Raw genomic sequence first — 15,256 nt, 5'->3', positions numbered from 1 at the left:
CAGTGTTTCGTGGTACTCCTCACTACGTCTCCCAAAACAGTAAGAGTTGTTACATCTGTATAGTGCCAGGTCCTGGTTGTAAAGAAGTAACTGGGATGGTCAGATTCTTCCTCTTCTTTTTTGGTTTCGTTATCTTTCAAGATGCAAAATTTCCATTTTGCCCATTTCATTGAATTCCCCCACCACCATCCTCAATTCTCACCACCTTCATACCATCTAAAACCTTATTTCTGAAGCACTCCCCTCCTTCTGCCTGGACTTCTGTGTCTGCAAAGCATCTTTCTGATTTCTTCCAAGAGAAAAGGAACAACATCTGTGTATTGGGTCTGGCTGAGATGCAGTTAATTTTCCCCATAGCAGCCTTCATAGTGCTGTGCAGTGTACTGGTAGCTAGAAAGGTGTTGATAACCCAGCAGTGTTTTGGCTACTGCTGAGCAGTGCTGGCACAGCATCAAGGCTGCCTCTCCAACATTCCCCCCCTCCCTCACCCCCCAAGGCCAGTAGGCTGCGGGGGGCAGGATCCTGGGAAGGGAACGCAGCCAGGAGACCTGACCCAAACTGGCCAAAAGGATATTCCATACCATATGACATCTGCTCAGCAATAAAAGCTGGGGGGGGGGCATTCGTTATTATGACATTTGTCTGCCAGAGCAACCACTACACGTACTGAAGCCCTACATCCCGGGAAGTGGCTGGACATCACCTGCTGATGGGGAGTAGAGAATAAATCTTTTGTTTTCCTTTGCTTCTGTGTGTGGCCTTTGCTTCTGGTTTATCAAACTGCCTTTATCTTGACCCACATGTTTTTTGCCATCGTATTTTCTCCTGCCTGTCCTGCTGAGAAGGGGGGGGTGATATAGAACAGCTTGGTGGGCACCTGGCACCCAGACAAGGTCAACCCAACACAGGCCTTTTTGGCGCCCAAGGCGGGACACGAGACAACAACAGTTTTGTACTAAGCGTGCCATAGCTATCGTAGTTACTAAGGGGCAAGCTTCTCTGCGGGTCACGGAGTTTGTTGGCTGCACTGCTTATCTCTTTATTTTGCTGAGCTTGGGAACACACTAATACAAACAATGGCTGTGTGCTTTGCCCTGGCATTGATGGCCTTACTGTGCTGGGGAAGCTATCTTGTGCAGAGGACAAAGAGCCCAGATCCCTCCCGGTGTGACATTGGCCCTTCTCTGTGTCTGAAAAAGTGATTCCTCTGCTGATTGACCCCAAAATTTAGAAATTGCCTTCAGTCAACTATTTGCCCTCCTCCCTTTGGATCTGTGTCTCCACCTGCCTATCACTACCTCAAGGTTTTCATCGCTTCCCACCTTCGCCTTGTTCCTTGCCATATGAGCTCACCTTTTCCACTTGCCCTTCTTGTCATTATCATCGAATTTTTATTTTTCAGGGTGCTGCTCCCAGCTGTGAGAGGACCGGGACATCAGTCCTGTCCATCCTTGCCCACCATCCGTGCACCCAGGGCTCCCCGCGCCTCCCCACGTTGGCTCCCATCTTGGCTCATCCTCTTGCCCAGTCCCTCTGCGCTTCCAGCCTCCTCTCGCATCTTCTAGTTGAGCTCCTGGCTGTTTGGGGCAATTAATCCAAGCCATGCAAAAGATGTTTATTCTGCAGCATCCCTTAAAATGTCTTTTCTGCTCTATCGCATTTCACTCCTACTCTAGAGGCATCCCACTGGGCGCCGTATGACAGGATCGGTGTCCATGACGCAGTAACGCTGCTCTCCTAAGCCCCTCTTATCTGCTCTGCAGCCACCTCTGTGTTTAAGGACATGGAGGGGGTTGTGTGCCATATGGAGTCTTCATATAGCAACAGCGATGTCTTTTTGCTGGCAGCAGTCAACAAACAAGCCAAGAAGATGTATGTTGCCCATAGCTGCTGCTTATGGACAGAGGAAAAGATGGCTCTGGCTGTGCGAAGGTACCTGAGATGGAGAGCGCAGCCTGCCACGGCTTTGCGTACTGCCTCACAGAAATGATCGTGGTGTGCTCTGGCCAACTGGTCCTGCTGGGATGGGATGGCAGGGCTTCATGGTCAGCCCATAATTAGCTGCAGTGACCACAATTAGCTGCAGCAACACTCAGCGCAGTAGCTGAACGTGACACTTTTAGAAATAGCTCAAGAATGGGAGATGGGGCACTGGGTAAGAACTAATCTCATAAAAACTGGTGGGAAAGAGGAAGGTTCTTCTCCTCTGGGTTGTAATGGTGTTCTTGAGGGGATCCCCACATGTTCGCAAGAAAAGCTTAAATCCAGCTCTTTGTTGGTGCTTTGCCTTCGCCCTTGGGCTTTCTGCCCTGCAGCGAGTGAGCCCAGTTCAGGGGAAGAGCCGGTGTGCTGCCGTCCTGCAAGCGGCTCGGGCAGCCCTCGGAGCCCCGGCTTCGGCTTTTACCAACGCTGCGGGCTGCCCTGGAAAGGCAAAGCCTGAGTCACCAAGTGGCACTCACATCTGCCCTTGGGCTGCTAAAAGCTGAACAGTGCTAAAATCAAAGTCTTTTTGTGTGATACCACAAAGTATCACAAGCCCTGACCGTATTTTTCTTTTAAAGTTTATATATTGAGCCATCTTAAAATGCAGAAGGGGAAGGAATTGTCATCCGGAGTGGGACCAGCCAGCAGACAGACCTAGCGGGCACCCGCTCAGGAGCCTTTCCTGCAGACAAGCCATCCAGAGAGATAACCCAGGCAGCCAAAATGACGTCGCAGGCTCTTATTGATCCCTGCCTCTGGGGGACAGAAGGACTTTAACAAACACAAGTGAGTGTCTGTGGAATATTGCATCTTGCATCTCTTTGTTTCCCACACGAAGAGTAAGAGACACTTCTACCTCTTGTCTATACCTGCACCTTTTTTTTTCTTTACCATCAGAATTCATTTAGAGATCTTCTAGACTGCATGATTATGCAAGATTAGGCTTCCAGCCTTTTAATGAAGATAACAATAGGGGTAGGTGGCTCTAAAAGCAACTTCAGACAGAAAATCCACTTGCAAAGAGAAAAGTATGAGGGATGTGTTCTCTGCAGCACAAGACATTTTATAGCTAAGTTGTGTGGCAGAAGTGTCTCAAGCATGGTGGCTGTAAGCTGGCAAAGTGGGTATGCAGGTATCAAGGAAAATAGGAAACTCAGAGCCACACTGAGTGCTCAGTCTGTCCTGCTGTCTGAAAACACAGCACAAGTTACTGCAGCAGCAAATAGCGATCGTTTGTGCGAGTCGGTTTTGCCTATCAGAGTATCACCACTTCAGAGAGTCACTCAGCATCACTGAATGTACCTTCAGATGATGATCTAGAGCAAATAACCTGGGTTAATGCTTGCCATGCCAACCTGCCTATCAGACGCCATGTGTTTCTTATCTTTTTGCACAATGCACATGTTCTATCATCTTCTTTGAGAGGAGGGGAAAGAGAAATACACAGCATTTAAAAAGTGGAAATGGTAAAGATGTCTTCAGATGTGGTACAAAAGCTGTGATGACCAGAATCCTTCGTGCCTTACACTGTGCAATACAGTGAGATCATGGAAACCTTTATTTGGAGTGCAGGGCTGTGATTGACATGCTCCTGTTTCAATGCACTACTGGTATAGACAGAAGAAAATCTCTGCCAATTCTAAGCCGTATAAGGTACCTGACCTACAGATGAGTCAATCTAATTTTATCCTGTTGTGAGCATTGGTGCACCTGTATAATGAATAGCACATTATCACATCCTTTGCTTGACTATCTCAATATAATATGTTTAGTCTTCATAGCCTTTGGTGCATCATGTTATTTATTCTTTCATCTAATGTATTTGGAGCAACTTGCTAGCAGGATGCAGCCCTATTTATCCTTCTAAGGACAACAATAGCAGGAATAAATGTTAAACTAAAGGAAGGAATAAAAAAAAATAGCAGCTTTATTTGTGCTACGCCGAGATGCATTTCTTGGCAGCCCCAGAGATTCAACAGTCTGGTATTTATCACGACGAAATGCAGAAATGTCTGATGATTACAGGAAGGAAAATAAAGAGACTGAGCATAAACTGCAGACTGAGAGATAAGGGCATATTTTTATGGCAGGCAGCTGCTAAAGCGGTGGTATGTCAAGTCAGCCCTGCGCTGCAGCAGAGAAGAGTGCACGGGACAGGGCAGTGAGGGGGGCAGAGCTGAAACCAGTGATAAACAGGACAGTATACTACCAAGGAGGAGAATCAGGCAGCCTGCTTAATCACATTATTTAATACCAGGAGGATTATTTTTAAGGAATTTATCCCTCCTTCATCTCCATTGCTGCAAAATGCTGGCATTGGCTATGGAGATTATTTAAGATCTTTCTTTTTGAAAGGAGCCCCTGGCACAGTGTTCAGTAAGAGGAGTCTGTCCGGCAGTGCCCGGAGCTGCGTCAGGGATTTAGCATTGACCTGAGTCCCTCGAGGACATGGTCTGCCCCTGGCTACAAGGTGGGGTCTGGATTTGGATTTGGCCCTGGCTTGTTTGTAGGTGGGTGCTTGGCATGACCCCTCTGCAAAGGACCCTGATGCAATGCGGATGGGTTGCACTATTATAGACCCTCTCTATGAACAGGCTTAACACCTGCAGGGGCTTTTGGGTGTAGAGTGGAGGACAGTTTCTCTCCTGAAGGGTGGGAAATTCCAATCTCAGTTGGGGTTATGATGCCAAGATTACTGAAATCAAGAGTTGAAGAATAAGCTTTATTATCGAATCTGAAAGGCTCAGTGAGCTCAGGGAGCTCCTGGTGCAAGTGGGACAGTCACTGTACGGCTTTGGTCAAGGTTGCTTGAAGTTAGGTTTAGGATTTGAGAACAGAAAGGTACAAATCTCTCAATTATTGCCAAGTCTGTAAAGTCTGCTAACCTACAGGAAACCTGCTGAAATGGAGGCTCATGTTGGTTATGGAGAACAGCTGCCGTGTTGTTGAGCAGGGAGTGATCACCAATTTAACTTTAGGGCTATGGTTATGAACCGGGCTAAGATTTCAGTTCAAAAAAGGAAATGTGCCGTTGCCTGGACTGTTCCGGACATTGCACAGACCACGTTCTTGGTTGAAGATGAAGGATAGCAATGAAATTCATTATTCTGTTACAGAGGGAGAGAAGCTCCTGGTTTTTAGCAGTTGCATCCCAGTGGTGGAAGTCCTCCATTCCCCCAAGACAAGTACAGAGCCAAAGTAACACATGATCCTTCTGTTTTGGCTTCATTTCATCCTTTTGCAGTATGGCACATTTGATGCAAGATTCAAGGGAATGATGAATTGCACTCTAGAGCTGGCATTTCCCAAGGACAATTCAATAAGGACATATGGGCATGCTGCATATGATACAGATCTTACATTCATTGTAGGGTTAACACAGGTAGTAGCATGAGTCTCTGCCCGGCAAACTCTTCTGACAGATGCTTCCCTCATCCTCTCTGCCCCAAACAAAACCACCAGCCTTTTAGGATCAATAATCTCTCATGCAGGTGAGGAGATTGCCAAATTACCCCGGTAGCCTCCAAGGCTGGAGTGCAGACCCTGTCACTCAACAGTGCCAAGGGCATCAGAAGCAATTAAAGAAAAATGAGAATTGATTTGAAGAATGTAATAATCATTCATCTAGCTGGGGGAAAAAAAAGGATTTTATCATTGATATATATTAGAAAGAGTAACATTTACTCTCTGATAAGCGTTATGGCACCCACAGAGGTAAGTCTGAAACCTCAAGGACTTGCACCAAAAATGATTTAATTCTAAAGAACAAGAAAACAATAATGTTGCAAATCAATCCAAGAGGCTAAGGCAGCTAGAAGTGGGCAGGGGAAGGGTTTCTGACTCCAGTCTTGGCCCAAAGTTCAGAAGCCAAGTATCTCCCCATGCCTGCCTTTCCACAGTAATTTTGCTTCCCAGCATATCATGCCCAGCTTGTTTTTGTAATCACTCTTGCAGCTACTCTTGGAAATACACAGATGTTCACCCTCTGCACTTCTCACACGTCCTCTCCTATTGAGGCAGATGTGCTCATTGCAGGTAAACTTAAGTGGGGATGGTGATCTCTGGGTACAGAGGACAGAAAACCAAAGAGTAACAAAGCAAGGTGGTTTTGAGGGAGAAACTGAAAACTGCCATAGCCTGTAAGTATCTCTGCTTGTGCTTTGGTGGCTGCCCTCGGACAGGCAGTTTTGTCACTCTGTGCTCAGCTTCTCGTTGCTCTAACAAGGGACAAGGAGCTTCATTGATCTTTGTAAAGCATTCAGTAAGCACCACATTTTTCTTTCATGTTCTAGATGTCCCTGCTATAGAACACATACATCAAACCCTGCCCATAATGGAGTAATTAAACAGCACTGCTAAAGGGATGTCATAGGATAGGACTGATTACAGCTCACCCAGAAATGTCTTTCCAAGTCTCAGCCCCTTTGACGTGATTCTCCCCCCTTTCTCTGAATTTCTTCCTGCATTAATTTCAGCCAGTCCTGGGATTATTTGAAAAAGGGCCTTGGGGGACTTGTTCAAAGGCACTGCCACCACGGACGACTTTGCTTTCTGAACTGAAGCATTTCACTCCTATCTGTCTGGACATATGAGCTGCTCAGCACTGCTTCATTAGGCAAGTTATTTTTAAATTCCCAGAAAGAGCAAAACATTGAGAGACGAATTAGCATTTGCTGTTGAAACAGCTGCAAAAAAGAACAGGCAGAAACCCACGCCGGGTCCCCCCTGCTAGCCCTGTGATTAACCGGACTGCAGTACCCAAAGTCACTGGCATACGCTCAAGCTGTACATGAGATGTTAGAAATCATGCCCGAAGATAAAGATTGGTGAGTGACCATCAAAACTGTGTTTTGGATGTAAATAAGAGGGTGACTATCAACACTGAATCAGAAAATGTCTTTGAAAGATTTCTCTTCCCTCCAACCCCACCCTGTGTTTCCCACTTTCTCTTTCCCCCGTTTTTCTCTTAAGGACTTTGATGCTTAAAAAAAACCTCCATTCTAGTTTCTCAACACAAATGAATGAAAAGATAAAGCCTGCCCAGGGTCCTTGCTTCCCCTAAACAATAACTAAAACCCAGCGGGCACGCAATACTTTAAAATGCCAAGGGACTGCAATAAAGCTGATGTTATTTGGTGTTATTCTCGCCTGCTAACATGTTTAAGTTTCCATGTGGCTAATACTGCTCTTACAGCACAGAGTTAAAGCAAAAGGCATGGCAATAAAACTGTTAGAGGCACGTTTTGGTAGCTGTCTTTTTGCAAACGCTGATTGCCCTGCGGCTTGTGCTGCTCAGGGCAGCTCTGGCTCACACTGATTAAGTTACGCAGGTGAAAGTAAGGGTTGGAAAGCTGTAGCTCTTACAGATATGGCCTAAACCTGACAAGGGAGGAGAGATGACTCAAAATGGCCTTTTCACCTAACTGGGAGCACTCGCATATTGCAGTTAAGGCTGCCTGTGCCTGCCTGCTTCACCTCTTCCCTTCACCCCTGCCTGCAGTCATAGTGTTTCTGTATTTACTCAGAAGAAATCTAGCAGGAGCTGTTCTAATAACCTGCTCCCAATTCCAGCCTAATAAAGGCTGACGGATTCCTCTGAATTAATTCTTGTTCAAACCAGAGTGTTTCCTTTGGAAAAAAAAAAAAATCTTATTAAGTATTTCCAGTGATTCTTCAGTGACAGGCACTCTGCCATAGTCGGCAAATTGTGGGTGGGCTGTTTCAGTGGACAACTTTCCCCACTGCTAAAAATAGACAGCAACCTATTCTGATGGTCAGCTACCAGACACCACTTTGCCACATAAAGCACCCTTTAGTGTTAAATCTGACCCATGCCTTCCTAGAGACTGCATTTAAAATCTCCCTTAACCTTTTATTTCTTAATAAACTGTGTTTCTCGGGTGTTTTCTCATTGAAGGTGTGTTTTCCAGCCCTCGGGGAAGTCTTCCTGGAGCCCACAACACAGGTAATAAAACCTCCCTTGTCTTCCTTGGTGTCTCCCTTTTTGGTTCTATGGAAGCATTAGCTCCTCTTGGCAGAGCATCTCATTAGGAGCTCATGTTCAGCTGATTATTCCTCTTCTGAATCACTGTTTTCTATGACTTTGTCACCCACCCTGTAGTCCAGCTGCTGCTCTACTCTTAGCCTGATGACTTTACATCTGGTGGCACCGAAAAACATGTTGTTTACTTAAGCTCAGCTCATTAAGTGATCCAGATTAGGTTTGGTATCAGCGACCTGCCCCTAACTTCTGTGCACCTGCAGATCACCAGTAATGATTTTCTATCTTCTTGTGGGTCACTGATCACACATTAAGCGGTGTGGGGTCAAGAACTGGTAGGAAGGGAGCTGTGCCTGGTTCAGTGATGCTTCTGCTTACAATTACACTTGGAGACCTTTCAGTTAGTTTTCAGTCCAATTAATATTTGTCATATTGACTTACATCATTCCTCTTAATCAAAATATTGTGAAAGAGAAGATCAGATGTGTTACTAACTGAAGGTTTATTCTATCAGCGCTACTACTTTAAACCATGACATTAAGGAAAGTATCTGGTTAACTTGACAAAGCCTACTTTTCATAATGTTACAGTATCTTCTTGAAATGATTTATTAGTGAGGCCTCTTACCTACATTACTCTGCATTATTTTGCTTGGCACTGCTGCCAGCGTGACAGAGACGCACCACGTTTGCTCCAGTAAAGGCCATACTTTCCCCATCCCCAGATGGGCTCAGCCTTTAACTGAGTCTTTTGCAGGGCCCTGCTTCGTTGCAAAATGCGATATCCCTACCATCACTTTTGCAGGCAGGCTTGTGCTTGTTTGTGACCGCTACAACAGGGCACAAGTATGAAGGAGTGAGATTTGAAAAGGGAAACTGCGGAGTCAGCATAATGAGAAGCGGTAGGCAGTTTCTGGTTGTTGAATGAGCATGAATTAAACATTTTGGAAACGTGTAAGCAACTTCTTTTCAAAAATGTGCAACAGCACTTCTCTATGGCAAAGTTTTACCCAAACCTGCCAGCTGTTACTCCTTAGGTATCCTTGATCACAGAATGTCAAGTAATATGTTTCATTAACTTTTTAGGAGACACATAGCTGCAACAGATTTCATCTGGCCTCTTCTCTAGCAGCTGTTAACAGAGAGGGGCCAGGCCAACTGTCCGTCCTTGTTTCCCGCTAACTACTTCTGCTCAGAGGCAGGTCTCCAAATAAACCCCGCTCAGCGGTGGTAGAGTCGCTGTTATTTTGCCCAGTGCTGCAGAAACCTTTCTATCTGTGATGTAAAGTCCCGTGGCTCCACAGCTTCCCACACTACGTTTTGTACCGTGGTGTCTCTGAGCAGAGCTCGAAGATGTTCTCCCAACCCCATGCGTTTGTTTTGATGTTTCCAGCTCTCGCCTTCGAGAGATTAGCGCTGGTGTGTGGCAACACTAATACTCAGGAGCTAAGTAACACCAAGTAGACTCGTTTTTCTGTCTAAACGGAGAAAAAAGGAAAACAGCTTCAGGTGTTTTTAACACTTAGAACAGAGAAAAAAAAAAATCTTCTTTTTAGAACTCTCCACCAATACAGTGTTGGGACTGTCTATTTAATTGTAGCATCTTGCAATTGTGCTGTTTCTTAGCGTGTAACAATTTGTTGTTGGTTTTTTTGCTGCTCCTTTTGAGGCGAGGCAATGGAACAAGGTTTACGAGACTGCTGTAGATCAATCCGCATAGGAAAAATCCTGATACAGAGCGACGAGGAGACTCAAAGAGCGAAAGTGTACTATGCTAAGTTTCCACCAGACATTTACAGGAGAAAGGTTCTTCTTATGTACCCAATACTAAGTAAGTGCCTTTCATCATCATGTACAGTTAGACTCATCTGGACAGTGAGTGCGCTGAATTTAAAGGAAAATTTCCAGATTTCAGGGGCTTTGATTAGGTTTTTTCCTTAGTTTAGGTGACATAGTAGGGGATTTATCAGCCTGTGCCAGAATACATATTAGTCAGCCTGCACCAGCATGAATGCAGAGCAAATCGTTTGGGCATGCCTGTGTTTGTGAGAAAGGTTGAAGCATTAAGACTTGATATAAATTAAATTTTTTTAATTTTTCCATGAGAAAATACTCAACCAGTATTTTTCTCATGCTATTAAAGACATTTTTTGGATTAATATTATAATCCTAGAAGTAAATTACTTCAAATACAGTTAATACTACCAAAAAAAAATTATAATCTGGTAAGCGTGGTAAGGAATTTGTCAGGATGAAGTAACTTTTCCAGTCTAAGATTTAATTCCGGTTCTAGACATGGAGCTCTTGATTGCCATTTTACTATTTTAGATGAGCTTTTTTGCCTCAGGGCTTTAATAAAATCCACTGACTCCAGTGCTTAAAACCTGGCGGAGTTGGCTGTTTCAGAGTAGAGTTGAAGTTCCTTCATCAGGCGACCAGAGTTTTCTACAATTAATCCATGCAGAGGTGATAGTTTTCCAGTGGGAAAGGACAGTCTCATCATTCAGTCACACACCAGTGTTAACACAGATAGTCTCGGATGGCCTAGGGCAAGTTCTTCAACCAGGGGAAAAGAAAAAAAAAAAAATCTCACTTTTTCCCCTTTTAGGTACTGGTAATACTGTCATTGAGGCTGTCAAAGTTCTTGCAGAACATGGCGTACAACCAAGTGTCATTATCCTGCTAAGCCTATTCTCCACAAGTAAGTTGAAGCCTTTGCTCTCTCTCAAAAGGTGCCAAATCGATCATCCAGGAATTCCCAGAGATCACCATTTTAACTACAGAAGTTCATCCTCCTGTTGCACCAACACACTTTGGACAGAAGTATTTTGGAACAGACTGACACACTTGCAACAAATGGATATGACTATATGAGGGTTTTTTCCTACATTTTATTATTGTTGAGTTGGTTGAGGGCACGTTTAAAAATCTTTTTGGCCAAAGGGGGAAATTCTTGACTTAGATTAGATCTGGTCAGTTACTGCCTGAACACCGAATCGGGTACAGTAACAAAGCAGCCTGTCATTACAAAGTCAAGCATCTCAATGTCGGGTTGTATAAATTGCTACACTCTGTTTTAACTTATTTATTCTTCTATAGCCTGAATTTTTGGAGTGCAACTGGATTTACAGCACCTAACTGACAATAAACATCATGAGAGAAATCTTTTGGACCTTTTCCACAATGCATCATAGAGATCTATCCTATAGATTGCACCAGTGAAAGTGGAAACGGATTTTACCCCTTAAAGACGTATTTGCATGTTAAAAAAAAATCTACCACACACTCAGCTGAATACTTCATCTCTTTCATTACCTGCAGCAGTGACAACAGCCAGCCTGAGGAATTTCTGTTTTCCAGTGCATTTACCTAGCGTATTTGACAGAACTTTACGCATCCTGCATTTATCATGTTCTTTGTATGCAACTTTCTTTCAGAAGCTAAGGAAAAAAAGTCAACTTAAAAAGTAAATAGCAGCCCAGCTTTAAAACCACAGGTAGCAGTGGGTGCACTCAAATTACTGCTTTTACGCTGCCCAGCTCTCTAGTTAACAGCCTTTTTAAAGGCCAAAAACACTAACTGGAAAAGCTGTATCCTCCTTAGTAGGCCATCTGCAATTATGTTTGTGGCATCAGCTGCAATAATGCACTGAGCAAAAAGGTCTCAGCAGCAGTATTTGGAGAAACACTAAGTTTCCCCACAGGGATCTGACTGTTCATTTACATGCTGCCTTGAAGAACACGGGCACATGAAGTCTTCAGCAAACGCCGCGCTGACGCCGTACTCCTGGACACCCACCTTCCACTGCAGCTTTCTGCACTCGGCTTTAATCCTGGGATGCAGAGGAACCTGCCCGACTATTCCGTGGCACTGGAATGCAGCATGAGCGGTACCAATGCAGGCGTAGCGTAAGGATATCTCCCTTAATTAAGCAGAGGAGAACAAAATGGAGCTTGTTCAGTCACTCAGACACGGGGTTTTTCCACATTGTGTTCTGCCTCATTTTTACACAGCTTTTGTATTCCTTTCACGTTTCATTCTGAAGCTTTCAAAAATATGACATGTGAATATTGATTTGAAGTGCTTCCGAAGCTATCAGACTATTTATTGTTTCTACCTGGACAAGAGTTTGTTATAACCAAGTGAGGCTGAGCTGCTTTTAAGGAAAGGGAAAAATCGGCCATACCTAATTACAGGAAAAGTTACTGAATAAGAGCCTTTAAAAGCCGTTTCTAAACCTGAGCTGGATAGCTGCGTTATCGTAAAGATATCCGTTTTAGTAATAATTAGAAGACAATATCTACCTAACGAACAGTGCTGCAGCTAGACAGCAGGCAGGGATCCTGCCTGCAGATCTCGTAGGCAGCTCTTCTGCTGCTGCTGCTGCTTGGCAGAGAAACGACACTGGAAGGATGACATGGCTGGAAACAGAACCAAATCCAGAGAGGATACAAGAACCTGCTCAGAAAACTCCTGTGAATCCACACGGCTTCAGACACAGCTCTGATACTCCTGTCTTAACAGGTATCCTCTCTTCAGCTGACAGAACGAAACAGAAAGTCACCAAATCATCCTCCTGTTTTTATAGACAAGGAATTTAGAGTTTCAAAAGGCACCAACAGCACCTCTGTTGGTGCTAAATTCCTATACGTTTCCTATTGTGTTTAGCTGCCATCTTCCTCTCAAGATCCCCCTCCAGAACAGATTTTGCCAGAAATGAGGTGATTAATTCTACTGCCATCTTTCATCAAACACAGCTTAAGGCCCACCATGAGATTTACATTAGAAATGCGGGTTTAGATTGATAGGACTGAGGTGCTGGAGCACGTTCAGGGAAGGGCAACCAAGCTGGTGAAGGGCCTGGAGCACAAGTCCTGTGAGGAGCGGCTGAGGGAACTGGGGTTGTTTAGCCTGGAGAAAAGGAGGCTGAGGGGAGACCTTATCGCTCTCTACAACCACCTGAAAGGAGGTTGTAGTGAGGTGGGGTCGGTCTCTTCTCCCAAGTAACAAACGATAGGACAAGAGGAAACGACCTCAAGTTGTGCCAGGGGTTGTTTAGACTGGAAGTTAGGAAAAATTTCTTCACCGAAGGGGTTATCAAGCACTGGAACAGGCTGCCTAAGGAAGTGGTGGAGTCACCATCCCTGGAGGTGTTTAAAAGACATGTAGATGTGGCACTTAGGGACATGGTTTAGTGGGACTTGGCAGTGGTAGGTTAATGGTTGGACTGGATCTTAAAGGCCTTTTCCAACCTAAATGATTCTACGATTCTGCCTGCTCCCCGAACAGGCTGGGAATTTGAAAGCTCAGATGCGGAGGGATGGTACCTGAGTACGTAAGTACTCCCGAGAGCACAGCCCTGCCAGACAAACCAGACCAAGATCAGAATTTAGCAAATTACTGAACACTATTAAAGATGGCTCTTTAAGGTGCAAAATCCTTCTCCAGCTCTTTAAAACTCTAGCATGCCAGACCTGCTGATTTAAAAATAACCAGCTGGGATAACCTCCTGAGGTAATGTTTGAATGGAAAATACTTTGTTGTGTAAGACAAAGATGGGCTTCTCTCCCCACCAGAAGAGAAGGGACCCTCCATCCACCTGCCTAACGAAGGAGAGGGACTGTCGCCATTGTGGTACAGCAACATAGGCGGAGTACTCAGATGGAGAAAAGAGCAAACTTATTAGGAATCGTTATATTCTTAGGTTTCCTCTCGAGTTTGTTCTGGGCTGGTACATTAGTGTAAATTGGCTTCATTTGCCTGCTCACTACCTGGCTCTGCTGATACTTTGAGTATATAAGGATTTGAGTTTGGTGGGTCCTTTTTTATTTTTTTTCTTCAGGTTTAGAAGCTCCCCAGAGATTCAGATTTTTCTCACCTCACTGCTTTTGGATTATTACTTATCTATATTGTGAATAAATTATTTTAATATTTTTTAGAAGAAAAAACACCAACATTTTTCTCATCTATCACTGCACACCAAATAACCAGCTTTTAAGACCCTGGGGGATTTAAAGCAAATTTATTTACCCTCATTGAAGGAAACGACATTAAACTTACCATGGAAAAGTGTTTTAATTCTCCTTCGCTATACATACCTTAGCAAATTGAAAACACTTAAGTATGAATTACGCCATGCTTTTGCTACAGATTTGGGATTTTTTCCCTATACTGCAAAGTTCTGTATGCAAATATATTTTCCCCTACAAGCTCTTTGAAATACACTGCTACATTGATCCTGATTTTTTCAAAGCTGTTAAGGAGATATGTGTGCACAGGCCATTAATTGCTATTAATGTCAACTGGATACTGAAATCCACTAAGTGGTTTTGAAAAAATCAGCGCTTATTCTGCACCTGATTGACCCTGTGAGGGTATTTGCAAATAAACACCAAATCACACCAAGGGAGGTACTTTTCCTTAGCTGTTTGCCCTGGACCTCAGCTACAAGTTTTTACCACTGAAGGCAGGCATGAATCAGCAGAACCCAGCTGCCATCTCTCTGCATCGCTGGATGTTCATCTCCCAGCAAACTGGCAAATATCTACCTGAAGAGTCTGAACTCATCCACAGAGGTAAAAAATAACATGTTTTATTCCTCTGTTGCTTGCCATTTGATGATCTTCAAGACTTTCGGTAAGATTAATCAATTAAAAGTATTTTATTGAGGGGGAAAGAAAGAGACAAACAAACAAAATTACTTGCCATAAAATACTGAGAGGCTGTTCTAGGAGCATAAACCATCATCTTATCCCTCTGTTCAAATAGTAGAATATGCTCCACCTCCCATTTGCTCAAAAATTCCTAATATTTTGCTGCTTAGGTTACTGGTGTATAACAAAGCCACTTTTATCCTGCTCTGACCTTGCCTGGAATTCAGAAAAGGTAGGGAGAAAAGATAGGATTCACTCTCATGCATAAATCACTCTGTCACAGTCACATCGCCTCCTATTTCTTCAGTTCTTTGAGGTCTGCCATTGGAGCACTCTGGTGGACGTCCTGCTGATTTACTAATTGCCAATACTCACACTCGGTGGCTTATCAATTGTCAGCACAAGGCTTTCCATGATAAAGTGGATCAATTATGTGCTGATCATCTGCTCCCTGAATTATCGATGTTTGACAAAGGAATGAATTTTTTGCCTGCTTCAGAAATGTCTGCCAAAAATGAAAGTGTACATACACACTCAGCCACAGGATTTCTCTCGTCGGAGGATACAGTTTCTCCAACTGCTGGAATCTGTCAGAGGTAGGAGCACTGTCTACATAAAAA

The 15,256-nt window shown here is 44.1% G+C and overlaps 1 protein-coding gene across 1 annotated transcript; it reads left to right on the top strand.

Annotated features, from left to right (window-relative positions):
* The first annotated feature begins 5,682 nt into the window (after positions 1-5,682).
* LOC138690789 (uracil phosphoribosyltransferase homolog) lies at positions 5,683-11,368 on the top strand. Its single transcript, XM_069811688.1, has 6 exons — positions 5,683-5,697; positions 6,739-6,809; positions 8,731-8,885; positions 9,653-9,814; positions 10,592-10,684; positions 10,716-11,368. The coding sequence occupies exons 1-6, from the start codon at positions 5,683-5,685 to the stop codon at positions 10,823-10,825; spliced, it is 606 nt and encodes a 201-aa protein (XP_069667789.1). The 3' UTR covers positions 10,826-11,368.
* The last annotated feature ends 3,888 nt before the right edge of the window (positions 11,369-15,256 follow it).

The sequence above is a fragment of the Haliaeetus albicilla genome, chromosome 23 (assembly GCF_947461875.1).
Source record: "Haliaeetus albicilla chromosome 23, bHalAlb1.1, whole genome shotgun sequence".
NCBI lineage: Eukaryota > Metazoa > Chordata > Aves > Accipitriformes > Accipitridae > Haliaeetus > Haliaeetus albicilla.
The sequence above is the reverse complement of the archived record's forward strand: the minus strand, read 5'-3'. Positions and strand labels throughout refer to the sequence as shown.

Coding starts and splice junctions, on each gene's coding strand:
- LOC138690789 (XM_069811688.1), top strand. Junction 8,886..9,652: donor AGTCAGCATAATGAGAAGCG/GTAGGCAGTTTC, acceptor GCTCCTTTTGAG/GCGAGGCAATGGAACAAGGT. Junction 10,685..10,715: donor GCTAAGCCTATTCTCCACAA/GTAAGTTGAAGC, acceptor CTCTCTCAAAAG/GTGCCAAATCGATCATCCAG.